The following is a 19,026-nucleotide window of genomic DNA, read 5'->3' on the forward strand; positions in this document are numbered from 1 at the left end:
GAAGCAGGCTCCCTTCGGGGAGCCTGATACGGGACTTGATCCCAGGACCCTGAGATCATGCCCTGAGCCAAAGGCAGACACTCAACCACTGAGCCACCCAGGTGCCCCTTTAATCAAATCTTTAATCAAATCTTTAATCAAATCTTTCAGTTACAGAAGTAATATATGTTCATCGTAACAGGGCAAATAAAACAGAGATATACGGGGGAGCTATCAGAAAAAAAGTACCTCTAAATCTCTTAGCCCCTACCACACACACACAAGCACATGTCACAGGCTCACACATCACACACACACACACACACACACACAGAATATACACACACCATGCACACATATATGCACACACAGACATTTGTATTTCACACAAATGGGAAACCATGCCTATTACTTAGAATATTTTTTTTCACGTAATATATCATGGTGCTATATATTTATATATTTCATTCTTTTGTTGATTGCTATTTAATGATCTGTAGTTTGGCTGCACTAATATGTTTTTTTCATTCCCAAATATTCTTGAGATCATACTCTATGTTATGATCTTCTTTTTTCATTTAGTATTAAATCAGTTCCCTGGTCATTAAACACACTTTGTAAATATAATTTCAATGACTACATCATAGTCCAGAATATGAGTATATCATAATTTATTTAACCATAATTTACTTTCTGCCAATTTTGGGCTATTAAAATAATGTTTATAATGAACATTATAAAGCATTAAGCTGTGTCCACATTTCTGGTTATTTTCTTTAGGATGCGAACACTTTTAGAGTCTTTGTCCAAGTTACCAAATTGCTTTTTCTAGAAAGACTGTAACAATCTATTCCCACTAGCAATAATTGAGAGGCACTCCCCACATCTTTTCTTAAATGTTTATTAATTTGTTAGATAAAAGTTGTGTTTTATCATTTTGATTTGCATTTCAGATTATTAGTGAGGTTAGCTTTGTTCAAGTTCATTATCCATTTGTAATTCTCTTAAGAAGGAGCTGGTGGCAGGCACCCAAGGCTCTCCATTTCCAAATCAGCCCTTCTTTCACTACCCACTCTACCTCAGAAGCTTCTTTCCCACCCTGGGCTCCAGGAAGGCCCTCTCCTTCCTGTTCTGCATCCCTTGCCATCTGCTCCCAAGCCCCGTGTCCCCTCCTCAGCCCCAGAGCTGGTCTCTGTCATGCTTCTGTGCCTGCCAGTGCCCTTGCTTGGCCTCCCCTCACCCCCTGCCCAAGAACCAAACACAAGCCTACAATTTTTAAGCCAGCTGCCAAGGTCCACCAGCAGACTGAGGTCAGCGCTGACCCTGGGGCAGACACAGCCAGGGCCCCTCCTGCCCCGCTCTGGGCCCCGGGGAAGTGGGGGGCTGCCGCTGGGGTCTTCTCGGCTGGGCCTGTGCACAACTATGCCTCATCTCTTCCTTCCCCACTCTCCTCCTCTCCCCATTATCCCAACTCAGGCTTTAATTTTCACAAATGATACAATTTGGTGGTTTGGGGTTTCTGTAGGAGAATTTCTGTGATCCTCAGAGCACTGGGACCTGTTTGCCCTTGTTAGCGAAGAGGGACTCTGGACGCTCTGCAGACCCCGTCAGGCTGTGGTAATGAGCAGGGGCTGTTTGAGCTGCAAAGTGTAAACCTGGTCCTTCTTAGTGAGACTTCGCAGAAATCCCACTGGAGATTTTTCTGCCCCTGCCCTGTCTACTTTCCTTCATAATGATAAATGGCTGAAAAGAAAACTATCTAATCTCCAAACTGCTTGCTTTTTTTCTACTCTTTCTTCAAGGAGAGAAAGAAGAACACAGTCACATAAAACAGAGTCCTTCATCGCCTGCTTCTCAGGAGACAGTTCTTTCCCTTTTCATCCCGGGCCTGTTTCTGATCTCTGATGGGCTCTCACTGAAAGCTCCTGCCGGCCTCTCTAATCAGCTGCGACAGACGACAGACGCTGCAGTTGCTAGGGTTGCCCATTGAAATTGAATTGATTGCCCGGCCCCTTTGCCATTTTGTTCTGCACACAATTGCTTAATAGCTGTCACCTTGGCTTTGGGTCCCAGCCGGCTGCAGGCTGACTGGTTCCCATTACTTGAGATGGCCAGTGCAAGTTCATCACCTTTACAGGATGTCCCTGATTGATTCCGTATGCCTTGGAGACCTGCAATATATTTGCATAGGAGGGAGCAGGGCGTTGCTGGGGGATGGAATAGAAATCCCTTGGCCTCGGGAACTGCCAGGTTTAGCTGCTGGGCTGGCCATATTTGAATCATTACCGGGCTTCTTGTCAGGAGTCTGGCCTCTGCTGACATAGCTGCTAATGAATTTGTAAATTTTTAAAAAATACAAAACAACCCAGCCTGTCCTAACCTTTGCTGTCGCCACCTGCTGCCTGGGTGGGGACAGCAAACAGAACCATGTTTTTCCTGCCAGAGCTCCGTGCTGGTCTTTTGAAATGACAGTCGCTCCCTCCCTATCCCTTCCCCTGCCTGCCAAGTGGGAGAACTGGGGCTCAGAGGGGGACATCTTTCAAGTGAAATCCTTTGCACTGGGAACTACTTCAATTAGACAGCAGGGGGAATGTTAACATGCCCTCCGGCCTTTTAAGTGGGTTTTAATTTTATGTTGTAAGATAAGACACTGCAAGGCTGGGGCTGCTACTTCTCCAGCAGGCTCCATTAGTGGGGCGAGCCAAGGCCTCTTGACCCCCTGAGGCCCAGCCAAGACTGGAAGTTGGTTTGGTTTTTTAACAATTTGTCAGTCTGACCCAGCTTCTCTTCTCTCTCCTTTTCCCTTTTGTTGTTCCAGGTTCTTCTGTTGTTGGAGGGCAGTTGGGTAGCCGAGCTGCCACTGAGAGCCTAGCCCCCGTTTTCCCCAGTGGCAGGCCCTAGGCTGGAGAGCAGAGCCCTGGGGGAGCTGCCTGTCTATGGCTTCACAGCTGAATATTCATCAGGTTTTTTTTTTTTTTTTTTTTTTCTTTCCCCTTCCCAGGCAGGGCACTGGAGAAGCAGACACTTTTCATGTGGCAGGTTTCTGGCCCGATGATGTATGACCTGTTGGCTCTACTGAATGGTGCCCTTTGTTCCAGGGTATCCCATGTGCCCCCTTTTTATTGACTTGTTGATTCAGAGGGGCAGGAAAGTTTCACAAATCCCACTGCAGGCCCTGCTCTCCAGCCATGCCCAGGTGGGGAAGCCCAAGGATCTCATGCTTCCCAGAAGACTAGGAGGAAGGTATGGGCTGCCTAGAGGCAGAATGTTCCTTGAGAGACAGCTTTCTTTACCTTGGACTCAGACAACTGTGTGTCTGCAGAGAGCCTGGGAACCCACATCTAGCTCCCAGTCCTCTGTCTGGGGTTCTGGAAGCGTGGAGTATCCCAGAATGCAGTCTAAAGCCAGAAGGAAAAGAGCAGAGCAGGCATGAGTTAGGAAGAGTCCACCCCTTCCCTTGCCCCCTAAGCCAGGTTCAGTTAAGTTTTTCTCTGTGACCAACCAGCCCAAGATGGGATCCAACAGCCAAAGAAAGAGAAGCTTGGCCTCCTTCCACAGGAAGAAGTTTAATGCAGAGAGCCACCCTAAAGATTCAGGGCGGTGACCTGGGAGAAACAGATGACAAGGTTGACTTTTTACCCAGCAGGATACCTCATCTTCATCCTGATGAAGAAGAGGGTTTAAAGAACACCTATATCCTTGTCTCCTCTTCTTGTGACTTCTCAGACCAGCTAGCTATGGAGACAGTGGACGACAATGAGCAGCTCAGGAAGAGGAGCCATGAGGGAAGGAGCAAGAGGCAAGGGGTTATAAGGAGGAGGACCCGACACACCTTCCAACACCAGTTTCCCTTCTAATTTAATAGGGTGAACCTGGACTGAATTTCATCTCCCTTCTTCCCACTCTATCTTGTGGCCAAGCTTTAGGGATCTGGCTGAGGAGTAGGAAGCAGAGGTCTCTGCAAGGACTTGATTCCTTTCTCTGGGGTGCAGGAGGTTGATGAGCTCATACATCTGACTGCTCCAGGAAGCCCCAGCTTCTCACTCCAACCTGCTCTTCAGTTCCTTGTCAGAAGAAGCTGCACAAATCCCACCAAGAATTCCCTGTTCATAAGACCACTTCCTTCAAACTACCAGGTTGTGTGTTGACTATTACACAGTGACAGATTCTTGTGTGCTTCCTGTCTTGGCCTCCTGGGGTCTTTGTGGGTCCCAGAATCCAGACCCATCATCTGAGGAATAGCAGGCCATCAAAGTTACGATTGTTCTGTTGGCTCTAAATTCCTTCACTCTAGGCTCAGAGGCTCCATGGTATAAATGCTCAGAGGCACAGAAAAAATACCAGCAAAAGGGAGGCTGAGACCATTGCTGAGCCAAGAAATGACAAGTCAATAGTAAAGAGCATCCACACACTTCACAGTTGTAAAATGGCTTTATGTTCCGATACGTAAAATAGAATGTCCACGCTATATAACAAAACACTTGAAGTTCCATATCCCCTGTTGGCTATCGTGTCTTCTAATAAAGTTTAGTCTGTGGTGTCTGTGTGTGTGTGTTTATATATATATTTATATTTATATATATATATTTATTATTTACTTAATATGTTTTTATCTAAACATTCTTAGTTTTTAACATCAAATGTGTAATAAAAACTTAAATAGATGTCTTTCCAAATACCCCCTCCAGCATTCATTTTATTGTTTATTCATTTGTAAAAAGCAAAGCTGAATTTGACATGTGGCCTGCATTTGTGAGAGAGAGAGAGAAATATATATATATATTTATTTATTTATTTATATAATATATAAATAGCTATTCAGCATGCAAAGAGTTTAGTGATTTCCCAAATTTGATTACAGAGTTCACACCAGCCCCATGGATGGTCTGGTGATGTTCAATGCTAAAGAGCTGGATTAGGGACTACATGATCCACCTCACTGGAGAGTTATCCTTGCTTCTCTGAGCTCACTGGCTGAATTTACTGGAAGAAATGAATGTTTTCTCAATTCTTGTTTTTATTTCTGTTGGGCTTTCTTGCTCCAGAGGCGAGGATTTTCTGGGAGCAGAACAGGCTCTGCCTGGCAGCAGCTCCAATGTGGTCTCTTGGGGACGTTGCCAGGTGAAGTGTGTCTCGTAATTGCCAGTCATAGGATGCAGATGGTGCCTGAGAGGCCGAGTCTTGTACATGAGAGAGAGACTGGACATTGGGGACTGAGGGGAAGGACTTTGTACTGTATAAGAAAACCTGAATGATGACAGAGATGCTATTGGTTGCATCTTCCCTCCTCTCGAAGGAAAAAACATTTTTTAATACCCATCAGGTGGCACTTAGCACATGACCTTCTCTGAAAGTCATCCCTCAGACCTCAGAACTGAGCAGTCAGCTCTACTCTCAGGGTGCACTTTGTGGCTTAGCTGAGCGCATGTCTCGGGTAGTCTCACAGAATCTCCAGAAGCCAAAAGAGTGGGCCTCCTGCTCCCCAAACAAGATTTGCAGCTTCTCTTGCTAACCAAAGGCCAGGAACTCTAAGATGTACACAGAGCCCTCCCACCCCAGCAATGAGAATCTCCCCACAACCTTCCCTATGAGAGAGACCTCACCACCTGGCCCCTGAGAAAATCAAAGATTATATTATCAAAACCTTTAAAGAACTCACATGAACTCTCCACTCCTGTCCCATCCATGCACATATCAAGAGATGTGAGATAACAGTGGACCCAGGTCCTGCAGCAAAAATTGCTTCTTAGATAATTGTGGGTTGTTTTTTTTTCCCTTGTCGTGGCCTCAACTGTAGGTCAGAAGGTGAATGCTCTCCAAGTGTGGGCACGCACACGTGCACACACAGACGCACACACACATACACACACGCATACACCCTACCCTTTGAAATACCTTCCTGTGTTTCTGGTAGCGCAGGCCACCCACAGAGGTTAACACTGGATTAACATGGTCCTGGGGCTGTCCGGGGACATGGAAGTCATCCGTCAGTCCAGTTCTCTACAGTTCCCATTCCTGAATGATACTGTAAGGAAGCTTCCCGGGACAAGGAGAAGCTCTGAGAGTAGAGGAACTCGTTGGCGGCATTCAGGTGCGGAGAGGGGGGCTTCCTCTCACACACAGAGGGGAGGCCGCGCTCCCTCTGGAAGGAGGTGGTGGGCCCCCGCTCCCGGACCTGAGACTGGGAGAGCTGGGTGTAGACACTGAAGTGGCTGTTCCCTGGAGGCTGGGAGCTCGGAGCGGAGATCGCGGGCAGCCGAGGCATCATAGTGGTGGCGGTGAAGTGCGTTGGGAAGGACTGGTAAGGCACAGTCTCCATCGTCTGAACGCTGTAGCTTGTGTACGGTGAGACAGACGTCCACATGTTACAGCTCAGTGGGGGCGGGGGCAAGTCGTCCACTCCAGACACCCCAGTAATCTCAGGCCCTGAACCCGAATACATACAGGCTTCCCTCGGGGTCACCTCACTGCAGTAGGAGGGGCTCAACATCTGTTGGTCGTAGGGAGGGGGAGAGCGGAAATAATGATCCTCTCCCACTGCAGGGGGAGCTTCCAGATAGGATCGCTTGCAGGGTAAGTCCAGATGGCGGGCACTGTCTGCTGGGAGACAAAGAAACCTTCAGGAAGAGCCATTTCCACCAGCCTGGGACCCATGATACCCCTCTGGGATGCCAAAACAATCCTGCATTGTCATTCGGGGCTTGCCCTGGACCCGTGTGGCCATGGCACTCCCAGAGTCATTTTAATCAGCTACAGCTTTTATAAGGTGGCAGCAGCCAAGAAGTGGTCAGAGTGTGGACCCTGCTCAAAGGCCACAGGGGACACCACATCAGTGGACACTGAGTGATGTGGTTACCCAAGCGGCATATAGCTTTCATCCTTTGCCACCCTGACTCTTGGGGCTGGGAAGAGGCCTTAATGTGCACTGGCATTCTTAGGCTGGGCCCACCCCAGCCAAGGAAAGTGGAGGCAATTGCCAGACCAAACCAGGCCCAGAGGCCACATCTGTCTGAATTAGCCAGAAAATTAAAGCCACAATGTTTCTGCCTTAATCCTCAGCTCCCAGGAAGGCCTTAGCTAGCCAAAGCTACTCGCAGGCACGTTCCTGTTGCTTTTAGAAGCCATGTGTTCAATGAAGTCCCAGCAGATTGTTATTATACAGATTCCAACATAACAGTATTTACCAAATTAAGAAATGGAGCTGATAATAAGTAAAAGGTGACTTGTACTTTTAAGGCTAAGCTTATACTCTCTTTGGGGAAAGATGACATCAGCTGCCCCAAACCACATATGTGTGTCTTTCAACGTCCTCAACCATGACAACTTGACTGTCTGGAGTGGCACATCCTCCCCTGGGGCCCAGGGATGACCCAGGCCTGAGGACTTGGCAACCGTCCACTCAACAAATCTAAGAACACTTGTCCAATTGCTTCACTTGGCCTCCTTCCTTCTGTTTTCTCTAGGGATTCATCCTGAGAGCTGTGTGTGTGTGCACAGGGTGGAGGGGCTGGGGAGATGAGTGGATGGAGTTTGAGGACCTACATTCACCTCTATCCTCTGCCCCACTGGAAGCTCTTTCCCTAAAGAGGAGGAACTTGCCTCTCTCTCTTACCAGCTCTCTCCTCATCCCTTACTCATCCCTCGTCTCTATCTTCTCTCCAAATTCCTTCTTTCTCTCAAGATCATGAAGCTCTTGGACTTGGAAAGTGGCCCAGTCACTCTAGGTCAGGAGTGAGCAAACTTCTGGAAAAGGCCAGATAGTAAATATTTTAGGCTCTGTGGGCCACAACGGAATCCTCTGCAGCCATTTGACCCTGCTGTTGTCACATGAAAGTGGACACGGATAATAGGTAAACAAATGTGTATGTCCGTGTTCCCATAAAACTCGACTTATGGATATTAAAATTTTGAAATTCATTTAATATTACATATCATGAATCGTCATCCTTTTTTTTTTCAACTATTAAAAAATTGTAAAAGCATTTTTTATGACTCACAGGCCAAACAAAACCAGACAACAGCCTAGATTTGGATCAAGGGCCACGGTTTAGCATCCCCTGCTCTAGGGCATTCGTTCTGATAGGACTGGAGCAGAGGATCCTCAGAGCTCCACCAGTTGCTCCCTAGGAGCTAGGTGGAGAGAACATTCTGGATTCTAAGGAAAAGCCTCCCAAACTCATTCCCAAGAGAATTTCAGGGGCCTTGAAAATTCTTCTAGTATAACACTATTTGTCTGTATTATAGATGGAGGAACCGAGACTGGTACCAGAGCACAGATGTTCCAGTTCCCAGCTCAGGGCTCCTCTTCTTCAAAGAAAAAGAAAATAGTTCTTTGCCTGTCTTCCTGGAACCCAATCTACACCCACAATAACTTATTTCTATTCTCAAGAAGCCTCTGCAGATCCTGGTATGATGATGTGAGAAGCCTGTTCCCATGACTCTGGGTCATCCCTGTTTTAGGATTGAGGTTGCTTTGATAACTGACAGCCCCAATCCAAAAACCTCTGGACTATGAAGACTTCAGCCTCCCCCTATGCTTAGAGACAGAGCCCACCTGACTTTGGGTGATCTGCCCACACCTGGAGGCTCTGCAAGCAGTGGCTATAAAGCAACACCTGGCACTGGAGAGGGGTGCCAACAGGGAGGGGGACTGGGAACATCAAGGACACGAGCTGTCTGTGAGGACTCTAAAGACTGCATTAAAATCAAGAATCAGGGCAGCCCGGGTGGCTCAGCGGTTTAGTGTCGCCTCCAGCTCAGGGCGTGATCCTGGAGACCCAGGATTGAGTCCTGCGTCAGGCTCCCTGCATGGAGCCTGCTTCTCCCTCTGCCTGTGTCTCTGCCTCTCTCTGTGTGTGTGTCTGTCATGGATAAATAAATAAAATCTTTAAAAATAAAATAAAATCAAGAATCAACATCCCTGCACTAAGCCTAGCCACGGTCCCTAACCCTCCAGGCTTGTTCTCCCACGCCACAAAATAACTAGGGGTGTGCGCATGCGCGTGTGTGTATGCGTGCACAGATGTATGTTCACACACGTGTGCACCCATGCATGTTCGCATGGATAGTGGAGAGCGTTTATAGGAAGAGCTTTATCCCTCGTTTGACCCTCTAGGGCTTCTGGACTAGGAGAGCGCTACCTCGTCTTTTCAGGCAGTGATAGAAGAGGCTGGAGTCCCTCTGGGCTGGGAAGGTGTTGAGGGGAAGGTCCTGTGGCTCAGCCGCAGCAAACTGCATGTGAGCCCCATTCTCATACTGGTAGTGCTGGAGCGCCTGGTGGGCACCATGCAGGGGGCTGACATCGGGCTTGGCGGAGAGCTGGGTGGAGACGAGCCTCTGTCTCATGATGCTTTTGGAGATCACAGGATATTCTTTGCTGGAGAGGTGGGGAGCACAGCGACAGGAAGACAGTAAAGATACTCGGAGGGTTGCCAAGTCTGTGTGTGGGAACTCAGGCTGAGCTCCTCCCCACCCCCACCCCAGGCCAGGCAGCCCCACCTCTGCAGCCGAGCCACGCGCAGGTCACTGTCGTCACTGCCCCGGAATCCCTTGGCAAAAGGGTTGTTCTCAATCTTCAGCTGTGTGATCTGTCAGGAGAGGACACGCAGAGTGGCTGGGGTAGAGGACTGGGCTGGCTTCTGGCCCCCCTCCCCCATCCCAGGCCCATGTGGAGCCTGCGGCAGGGTCTCAGGAAGTTGCCCACACCAGCCCTTGGCCAGCCCAGCCGGCAGTCTTGCTGGGTCCTCCTTGTGCGCAGCATTCACGTCTGGCTCCTTGCGGCTTTCACCCACCCTACTTACTACAGACCTTCTGACTGTCTCTCCTGTTCTCCTACCACCGTGCTGCCTGCGTGCCTGCAACAGCTTCCCATCTGTGTCACCCCATCCAGTGCATCTGCCACATCAGCTTCTGAGTGGTCATACTGAATGCAAATCTGACTCTTTTGCCTCAAATGTGCCATATCCTATGGCCCTTCCCCAATATCCCCAGCCCATCTTTCCAGTCCCAACGTGCATGATGTGAAAAGCCCCGAGAAGGGTAGCATGGTCAAAGGCGGAGAGACAGGGGAGAGTGGCCAGTGCAGGGATTGGAGGCCATCTGGAGTGGTCAGGCTGGGGAGGGGGTGTGGACCCCTCTGACCACAGCCTGGGAGGGGCTTCTAGAAGGCTCAGTCTCCTGGCTCCCACACAGCTGACAGTGCCCTGAGGCTCCTTTCCCCATTATTTCCCCTTTCTTGGCAGGCCCAGAATCTGATCTTCAAATCCCACCAGGGCGAAGAAAGTTATAGAACAAAACAGCCTAACATTCAAGCCACAAGGCAAGCTCCACACTCTTGGTTTTTACAGTTCTCAACTTTGTCCATTCCCCATAATTACTTCGCACTGGAGATTTGGGAGGCTGCTCTCTCTTCCTGCTCATCAGTTGCTTTCTCACTGCTCTGAGGGACAATACAGATATCCAGGGTGCCTCCAACTCACTGCATGGAGGCTTCCCTTCCTGCCTCCTCTGTAGTGGCACAGAAATGCCAGGCAGGGTCAGTGGTGGGGGCCACGGAGGAGGTGGCTGTACCTTGTGATTCTGGTAGGAGGTCACAGAGATGAAGGAAGTCTCTGGGAACACATGAGTGCAGAAGGCTGTGTTTTTGGAGCCGAAAGCATTGTTCTCATCAGCCTTCACGATGTGTAGCCGTGGCTGGTACTTGTGCATGGAGTTGAGGATGATCTGGAAGAGAAGGATCTCTTTCAGAGCTCCAGGTCCCCACCCTCTATGCCTGGTCTCAGTCAGCTGGCCTTGGGCTGGCTTTCACTCTCCTAAAAGCCCAGGCTCCAGGGCCTGACTTCTGGGACAGGCCAGAAAGGTGCTAATGCTCCCAAGTGAAGAAGCAGGCTCTTGGGCCCCAGCTCAGACCTGATGATCACCACTCAGCCTCTCTGCTCCAGACCTAATGCCTGGCCCCAAGACCTTCCCGATGGCATAGTTGTTTCACGGCAGTAATGGAGAACTGAATGGTTTAAAAGCCCAAGTGACCTCAGCTCAGTGTAGCAGGTGGAATTCCAAACTGTAGGCAAAAGTCCAGAGGAGGTCACGGACCTGCTGTATGATCTCAGACAAATCACTGGACTTCTCTGAGCCTCCGTTTTCGTATTTGTAAAATGTCATCCCAATATATAACTTATCTCCCTCAGGTTTCCTACTCCAGCTGCCTCTTTTCCCTGCTCCTCCCACTCCTCTCTCTGCACTGCCTGCCCTGTGACCTGCCTTTCCTAGAGATACCTGCCAGGGTACGCAGAATGGGGGAGGAGCTGAGGAAAGTATCCCACTTGGGCTTTTTTCATCTGCCTCAACATTTGCAGAGGCCTGCTGCAGGGGTTCTGGGGAGACCTAGATGCACCAGACTGAGCTGCCCTCAGACCTGCTAGATGCAGCTCACAGCCTGGAGCCTCCATCATGGGCTAGAGTTCCAGGTGCCAAGGTAGGAGAGAGCAAAGTTCTAGGAATAATGCCAGAGAAGGCCAGAGGCCCCACACACCCATGAATCCTTGAGGATGGCTGGGCCTGGGGAGGCACCCCACCAGGCAAGAAGAGCCCAGGAGGCCTGGCCTCGGAGGAGCCCCTGGAATAACACACAGTAGTTGCTGCTGCAAACCTGCTTCATTCGGCTGTGCCCCACGGTAGCGGCTGCATCATGTGCCATTAAAATGTATTTTTTATCGTTGACATTTGCCAGACGCCCTCCCCATTGGAGGCAGGACCAGGAATTTGGGGCATTTTATCAGCACCGCTGTTTTTGTTAACCCTTTGGCTCCTATCCTGGCGGGGCAAGGCTAGGCCCTCCAGCCCCACTACTCTCTGAGCTCCTGTCTCTCCTCCCTTTCCTTCTAGGAGTGCCCCTTCCTGGCTAGTCCTGCTAGTTCCCACCCTTCCCAGTTCCCAGGGCCAGGTTTGGTGCAAGATGAAACCCCTGAGTGATCAGAGGGCCAGAAGAAGGGACAGGACCAGGCCCTTCCACGGCAAGCAAAGGCAGAAGCCTTAGTCTGGGAAGGCCCCATGTCTGGCATGCCCGCAGGACAGAGACAGCCCAGAGTGCAGACTCAGCTACAGAGTAGGTGCATCAGGATCTGGGCTGTGGCCTCTGACCTTCCCTGGGCTCCTTGGTTTGGCTGGGTGATTCTATCCAGCAGGAGCTAGCTTCTCTGCCTCCTACTACTGGCCGTGCCCCCTTCAATCCCCAGTGACAAACCTCTGGACCCTCTCAGGGCAGGTACCCCTAACCCCATGCCAGGTCCTGCAGCTGGGGACCCACTGCTCAACTGGGAGCCTGCCAGGTAAAAAAACTCAGAGTGGACACACAAGTTCGGCCTTGGGAGGCCTCAATGAACATCCATTTCCAGGAGGCTAGGGAGAGGGATGGGTCTTGGGAAACGCCTCCCAGTCCCTTTAGGTTACTCTGTCCCCCCTACACTGTCCCCCAGCTGCAGGACCTAGGTTCCCAGAAGACCTGAAAACTAAACACCTGGGAGGTGGCCTAGATGTCTCCAAAAGTCCCCAGAGTCTCACCTCTGGGCCTTTTCACATGCAGTTCCTTCTGCTTGATCTTCCTTTCCCATTCCCTCTCACCTTCTGGGGTTATCATCTCAAGGCCCAACTCTTCCATGAAGCCTTCCCAGATCACTAAGTCCTGTTCTGAACTCCTGATTCTGAAACATCTTCCCCATGCATTGTCTACTAGGTGATTGGCTGCTTCCTACTGGCTTCCTGTTCTTCTTGTCCCTTCAATTAAATTATAAGCTCCTCAAGAGAAAGGGCAATATCTTTCACTCCTTCAGTACCTCTGGCCTCCTTTATCCCAAGACAGGAGCTAGTAGGTGCAAGGCAGGACTACAAGAGTGGGAAGACCTGGGCCATGACCACAAACCCTCTGTCCCTGACTCTCCTACCTTCCTTCACTCAATAGAGACAAGGTGACCTCTAAGGCATTTTTTAGGTCAAAAATAGAGTTTTATTTTTATTTTTATTTTTTTAAAAATAGAGTTTAAACTTGAGCACAGACCACCTCTCTGTGAGCACTCATATGTTGCAGCTCTGGAGTGGCTGGACTAGCTCCTGCTCATGCCAGCTCTCCTAGGGCCGGGAGGAGCACAGACAGTGGACTGCAGGGCCTCGGGAAGATCCAGGCCCCCGCACAGTGAGGCTGAGCTGTCCCTTAAGGACACCTTCAGACAAGTGATGGCATCCACCCCACTCCTCTGCCACCTGAGGAGTCCTGGGCTGTTATCAGTCTGGCCAGAGCCCTGAGTATCATCAGCTCCCCTGCTCCTCACTGACACTCAACCTCCAGGTCTGGTCAGTGACCAAGTCCCGTGACTTCATCCTCAAGATAAAAAAGCCTCTCTATTCCCACTATGCAGCCCTGATTCAGCCCCCCAGTCATCTCTCTCTGGGTTTAGGACCACCTCCCTCCTGTCTCTATCTACCTCCTCTCCATTGTCACCTCCTACACATCAGATCAGGTCACTCTCTTGCTTAGAACCTTCCAGTTCATCCAGGAAGACTGATCACTGCTTGAGAGCAGGGCCTTTTGTAGTTCCTCCTCTTGCCTCCCCATTCCTGCCAGCATTTAAAGCTCACTAAATGTCTTATATTAATAATGCCACCTTTGATGGTTCCCTCTTGCCCCCTGGGCTAAAGGCCAAACTCCTTAGCCTATCAGACAAGGTTCTCCATTGACTGAAGTGGTGAGATTGCCAAACACACCTTCCAGGGGAGGGAACCAGACTGCCTGGCAGGAAAAAACGGAAAGAAAAAAAGTGCCAGACCTACAAGGGCAGGATGGAGCCACTGGGGGAGTGCAATCTCAGACACGGAGGAGTTAGGAAGGATCCAGAAGCAAGCTTCTATGGGTCTCTGCTCACCAGCTGCAAGTCTTAAGCAAGCTCCTTCTCTCCATGCATTGGGGTCCCTATCTGTTAAGTGAAGCCTTCAATTAAGAAGTGGTCCCAAACACCTCTCCTAACTCAGACAGCCTGGAACCTGGACAGGTGTCTGGAAGAAAGTCTCACTCATTGAACCAGTGCAAATTGAAACTGGTGCCTCAGCCCCAACAGCCCAGGAGAATGTGAAACCAACTCTGTGACTCACACCTGGCTTTACTCGGAAGTTCCTCCGGCGCCACATTAATCTCTTTTGCCAGAATCTTACATTTATATTTGTGGCAGAGGATGTTGGGCCAAATGGACCAGCCACGTCAACAAACCCCACTACATGACTGGTCCCATCATTGTTTTACAGAAATGGGATTCATTATGTTCTGGCTACAATTCAGAAGCCTGTTCTATTTTAACAACTGTGATAGCGCCAAACATCCATCTCCTCGAGAGATCACCATAGCGTGCTTGGTCAATGAGGTCCAGATTTATCTGTATTAGAATCACAGAACATTAGGACATGGAGAGGCAGACCTTAGAAATCATTCTAGTCCAACCTCTTAATTTACAGATGAAGAACAGGAGGCTTATAGTGGGAACGTGACTTGCCCAGGAACACATAGCTGGTTGGAGACAGAATCCTGAGAAGATTCCAGATGGCCCTGGAGAGAGCACACACTGCTCTCAACAACATGCTCAGAAATTAATGATAAAGTGTCAACCAAACACTGTAAGAGTCAAGGATTCACCAGGCTCTAATGTCCATCACAGAACACAGTGTATCTGGATGCTAGCCACACAAGTGTGGCCAATGTCCATTTTGTCATATATCAAAACCAGATTTTTCCCTTGTCTCATAATTTTACTTTCTAAGACTACCTTCATCATCCTTCTCCAGTCCTGCAAAGAGGTAAGGACAGACACAGGATCCACAGTTTACAGAAAAAAGAAGAAAAAATTGAGAACCAGAAAGGTAAGCGATTGGCTGAAAGAATATCCAAACTAGAACTGAGTTGGGCAGCCCATTAGCCAACCCGCACGGCCTTGGCCAGATATGCCTAAGGCCTCACTTCCAGGGCAGCAACCAGGGCCCAGAAACCTTTCTGCCTCCTCTCACAGACACTGCATTGTTTACGGAGCATAGCCTATGTGCCAGGTCCTGTGCTGAGGAGCCTACACACATCAAATGATTACTCTTTACAGCAACCCTATAAAGTAGGCGTTATTATGAGACGCATCAAACACCTATGAGGGACTGTGGCTCAGGGAAGTGAAGGCATTTGCCCAACCTCAGACAGCCAGTGGAAGGCGGGGCTAGAATTGGTACTAATTTCTGAGCCTGAGCTCATACATGTACCTGGCTGGGGAGCACCAGACATGATCTGGAGTTGGAGGGACATCGGCAAGGGTTCGGCACATTGTCAGGGCACAGCATATGCCCTGAGAAAAAGAGGAGAAAAGAGGGAGAGAGATCAGTAGCTCTGGGTACCCCCTGACAAGTTGACAGAATAAGCTTTGGAGGGACGTCAGCCCCTGGCGGAGGACATGCCTTCTCTGTTTAAATACCACCCTCTTCAGTGGGTTCTCTCATTCACTTACTGCTTACCAGCATCCACCATGCCAGACACAGTGCCAGGCACCAGGACACAATGGGGATTTAAAACCTTGGGGTTTCCTATCAAGTGAGTAAGTCATTCAGGAATCCAAAACTCAAGCAAAAGTAAGTAGTGAGAAAATGTACTGGAACGAAGACTGCATTTGTCATAGTAACGAACAAGATGAAATACCTAACAGAAAATGTGTGGGTCCTTCTGAAGAACACTTGGATACACTTTGGAAAGACAAAAAGCAGACTTCAACAAAGAGAAAGGCATTCCTATCAATCCTCCCTAAGGAAATTTATAATTTCAAGCGATTGTAGTAAAAATACAAATCAGTTTCTTTTTCAATACTATAAGCTGATTCTAAAGCCCATATGAAAAAATAGATAAGCCTCGCCAAGAAAACTCTGCAAAAGAAGAGCGATGGGGGACCAGCCCTGCCAGACACGAAAACCTATCGTGAAGTTTCAACAGTTAAGGCCCTGGCACATGAACAGACACAAATTCACATGAGGATTTAGTGCAGAGAAATAAGGCATCCTAAGCCAGGAGGAAAGAGAATCGGTCAATGATTGGTGTCAGGACAACTGGATAGCTCTTTAGGAAAAAAAAAAAAAAAAAAAAGTTGGATTCACACCTCATATTGAATGCCAGAATAAATTCCAAAAGGATCAATGGTTTAAATGTAAAAATAAATCCATAAAATACTAGAAGAAAACATAAGAAATCTTCCTTATAAGTAAAGAAGGGTAAGGACATTCAATTGCTCAAAATCCAGGCAAATGACAAATAGGGAAAACATACGAGCAACTCCTATCACATACAGAGGCTAAATCTTCCTAATGTATACAAGCTCCTAGAATTGATAAGTGTTCAAAAATCTGAGAGAAAAATGAGCAATTGATAAGGACAGCAGTTCACAGAAGGGGAAAAAGATGCTAACTTCACTTATTATAAAGGAAATACAAATTGAAACTACCACCAGTATCTACAGTTTGCCGATCAGCCGGGCAGAAGTCCACAAGGTCTCTCCCACCTGTTGGTGAGGCTACAGTAGCTGTGGTGGGAATACACATCAGTACACTCCAAGGGAAGGCGAAACCACAAGCCACAATGCCAAATATCCCTTTGAGCAAGCAACTCGTCACGATCACGTCAAAGATCTTTGACACAGGCGTAAAATGATATAACACACAAGTGTAGCTGAAAGAGCAAACATTGGCCTCTTAATTTCTCCAATAAGGATGAGCTACATAATTTATGGAACAATTGCATGATGAAATTCTATGTGGCCATAAGACAAGGAATTAGAGGAAGCTCTACAGGAATGGGATGATCTCCATTTTATACTGTTGACAAAGAAAGCTGCAAAAAGCATTTATTGTACGCTATCTTATGTGTATAAGAGAAAGGATCTGAGATTCTGTACTCTGCTCGTCTATGCAAAAAGAAATGCCAAAATGAAAGTAGTAACAGTCGTTTCTGGTGGCAGGGATTAGAAGAAACTGGTGGATAGGGAACCAGAGGAGAAAAATGGTTCATTACACACATTTTAATTTATTCCTTGATTTATTTTTAAATCATGTGACTGTATTTCTTATTCAAAACCAAATTTTATTAATAAGGATAAAATTCTAGGAGCTCTGAGTGATGCAGTCAGTTAAGCATCCTGATTCTTGGTTTCAGCTCAGGTTGTGATCTTAGGGTGCTGGGATCAAGCCCCAGGTCGGGCTCTGCACTCAGAGGGGAGTCTGCCTAGGATTCTCTCTCCCTCTTCCTCTGCCCCTCCCCTCTAAAATAAATGAACAAATCGTTAAAAAAATAAAATTCTAACTGTGGTATGTCCTAGGACAGAAAGGTGATCTGAGAGCATGTAAGGGGGACCCTGAACTGTTGCCCCAAAGAAGTGACATTTGAGCTTGGACCCCAAAGCTCAGGGGTAACTAACTAGGTGAAGAGCATGTGGTCCCAGGAGGAAGTGGCACACTGAGGGGACTGTGCCACTTGGTGACCAAAGAGCTGTGGCCCACGCACCCAGCCTGGAGCTAAGTCAGCCTCTGGAACAGTTACTCACTATGTCGGAAATCATAATCTGGTCTTCCACCCCAGCAATCTGGGAGCCCTGGGACACAAGAGGTGGTGAAGGCCATCTCTCTGCTCACAAGAACACACGCACAGACACAGAGACACACCCCACTGCAGCCATCTGCTCCCTGCCTCCAGATGAGGAGAAAAGACCCAGCCATCTCCCTGTCCTGCTGGAGGCAGCAGGCCCTACCTACTCAATCTCCTGAAGCAGCTTCTCTTACCATGTCACCATTCCTGGGCCCAGGACCCTGCCAGGAGTGGGAGGGGGTGCAAGTAGGAGGCAAGAGGTGGGCAGGTTCTGTGGGCAGCAGAATAGGAGTGGAGCTGAACTGGGGCCCTGGTCTGAGGGGTCCCTGTTCCCTATACGGGGGACCGACTACCAAGCCCAAGCCCTCGCCAGGACCCTGGACCCTTCTCCCCAGGGGAAGGCTGCAAATGAAAGGCAACAGCTAAAACCCCCAAGATACTATGAGACCAAAGGGAAAAGACCAAAGGTCATTTGCCTGAGAAAGTTCCTCGAGGTCTGGGAGATTTTAGGGAAAACTGAAACTGTGGAGGTGAACAGTGCAGGAGGGGCTTGTTTGGGGCAGACTCATATTAGGAGCTGGCTCTTTCCCAGGCTCCTGCCCTGAGAAGCTGGGCAGGGTGATGAGGAGCTCAGCACTTCCCTCAGTGCAGGCCAACGAGCAGAAAGCCATGGTCCACATGGCTTATCTAGGAACATCCAGTTCATGCTCCACAGCCCTTGCCTGTATGGCCAAAAGCTGCTCCTTCTCCAGTGATGTTCCACATAGTTGAAGATGTGACAGCTCAAGCCCTGTGTACAGAAGGACAGGTGGAGAAGCCAAAAGAATTCTGTACTGGACACAGGTGTATGTCCAAGAGGGCTCTTTTCCTCCCAGCCCCTGAGACAATCACCTTGTCTCTGAGTCCTGCCACCATTCACGGTGTGCTATAACCAATAAGCTGCTCATGTTGGGTGGATGCAGCGATAGAGGAAAAGAAAGATGCTCTGCATCCCAACCCTCTAGAGAGCAAGCTGGATTACTAGGAGGAATATCCCTATTGCCAAGGATACATGAGCTCCAGGCAGGATGGCAAGTGGAGCCAGGGGCACCACAACATCACAAGCCTCTCAGGCAGCCCCACTGGTTCAGACTCAAGACTATATGCAGGATTACTGCCAACCCCTACAGACTCCAGTAGAGCCACAGAGGCAAGCCAGGCTGCAAAAATCTGTTGGGCTACCAAGCCCAGGTCTCTCTCCCACTTCTTGAAAAAGGCCAGGTTTTCAACCACCTGAGTCCCACCCCTGCCACTTTCTGCCAAGGTCAGGGTTGGGGGCGGTAGGAGAGTCCTCTGAGGCATCCCTGCAGCTGGGAATCATGACAGCAAGCTATGCATCCAAACTTCTCACCAGAACTTTGATCCTT

General features: G+C 48.9%; 1 protein-coding gene across 1 annotated transcript in view; it reads right to left on the reverse strand.

The window, feature by feature from the left end:
* Positions 1-864: 864 nt before the first annotated feature.
* TBX4 (T-box transcription factor 4) overlaps positions 865-19,026 on the reverse strand; it is a 34,785-nt gene continuing 16,623 nt past the window's right edge. The window contains exons 6-9 of the mRNA XM_025440253.3: positions 10,549-10,701; positions 9,478-9,566; positions 9,120-9,355; positions 865-6,579 (exon numbers count right to left, since the gene is read on the reverse strand). Of these exons, the coding sequence (XP_025296038.3) occupies positions 5,960-6,579; positions 9,120-9,355; positions 9,478-9,566; positions 10,549-10,701 (1,098 nt within the window). The 3' untranslated portion in view covers positions 865-5,959. The remainder of the gene's footprint in view (positions 6,580-9,119; positions 9,356-9,477; positions 9,567-10,548; positions 10,702-19,026) is intronic.

Source organism: Canis lupus, chromosome 9, assembly GCF_003254725.2.
Source record: "Canis lupus dingo isolate Sandy chromosome 9, ASM325472v2, whole genome shotgun sequence".
Lineage (NCBI taxonomy): Eukaryota > Metazoa > Chordata > Mammalia > Carnivora > Canidae > Canis > Canis lupus.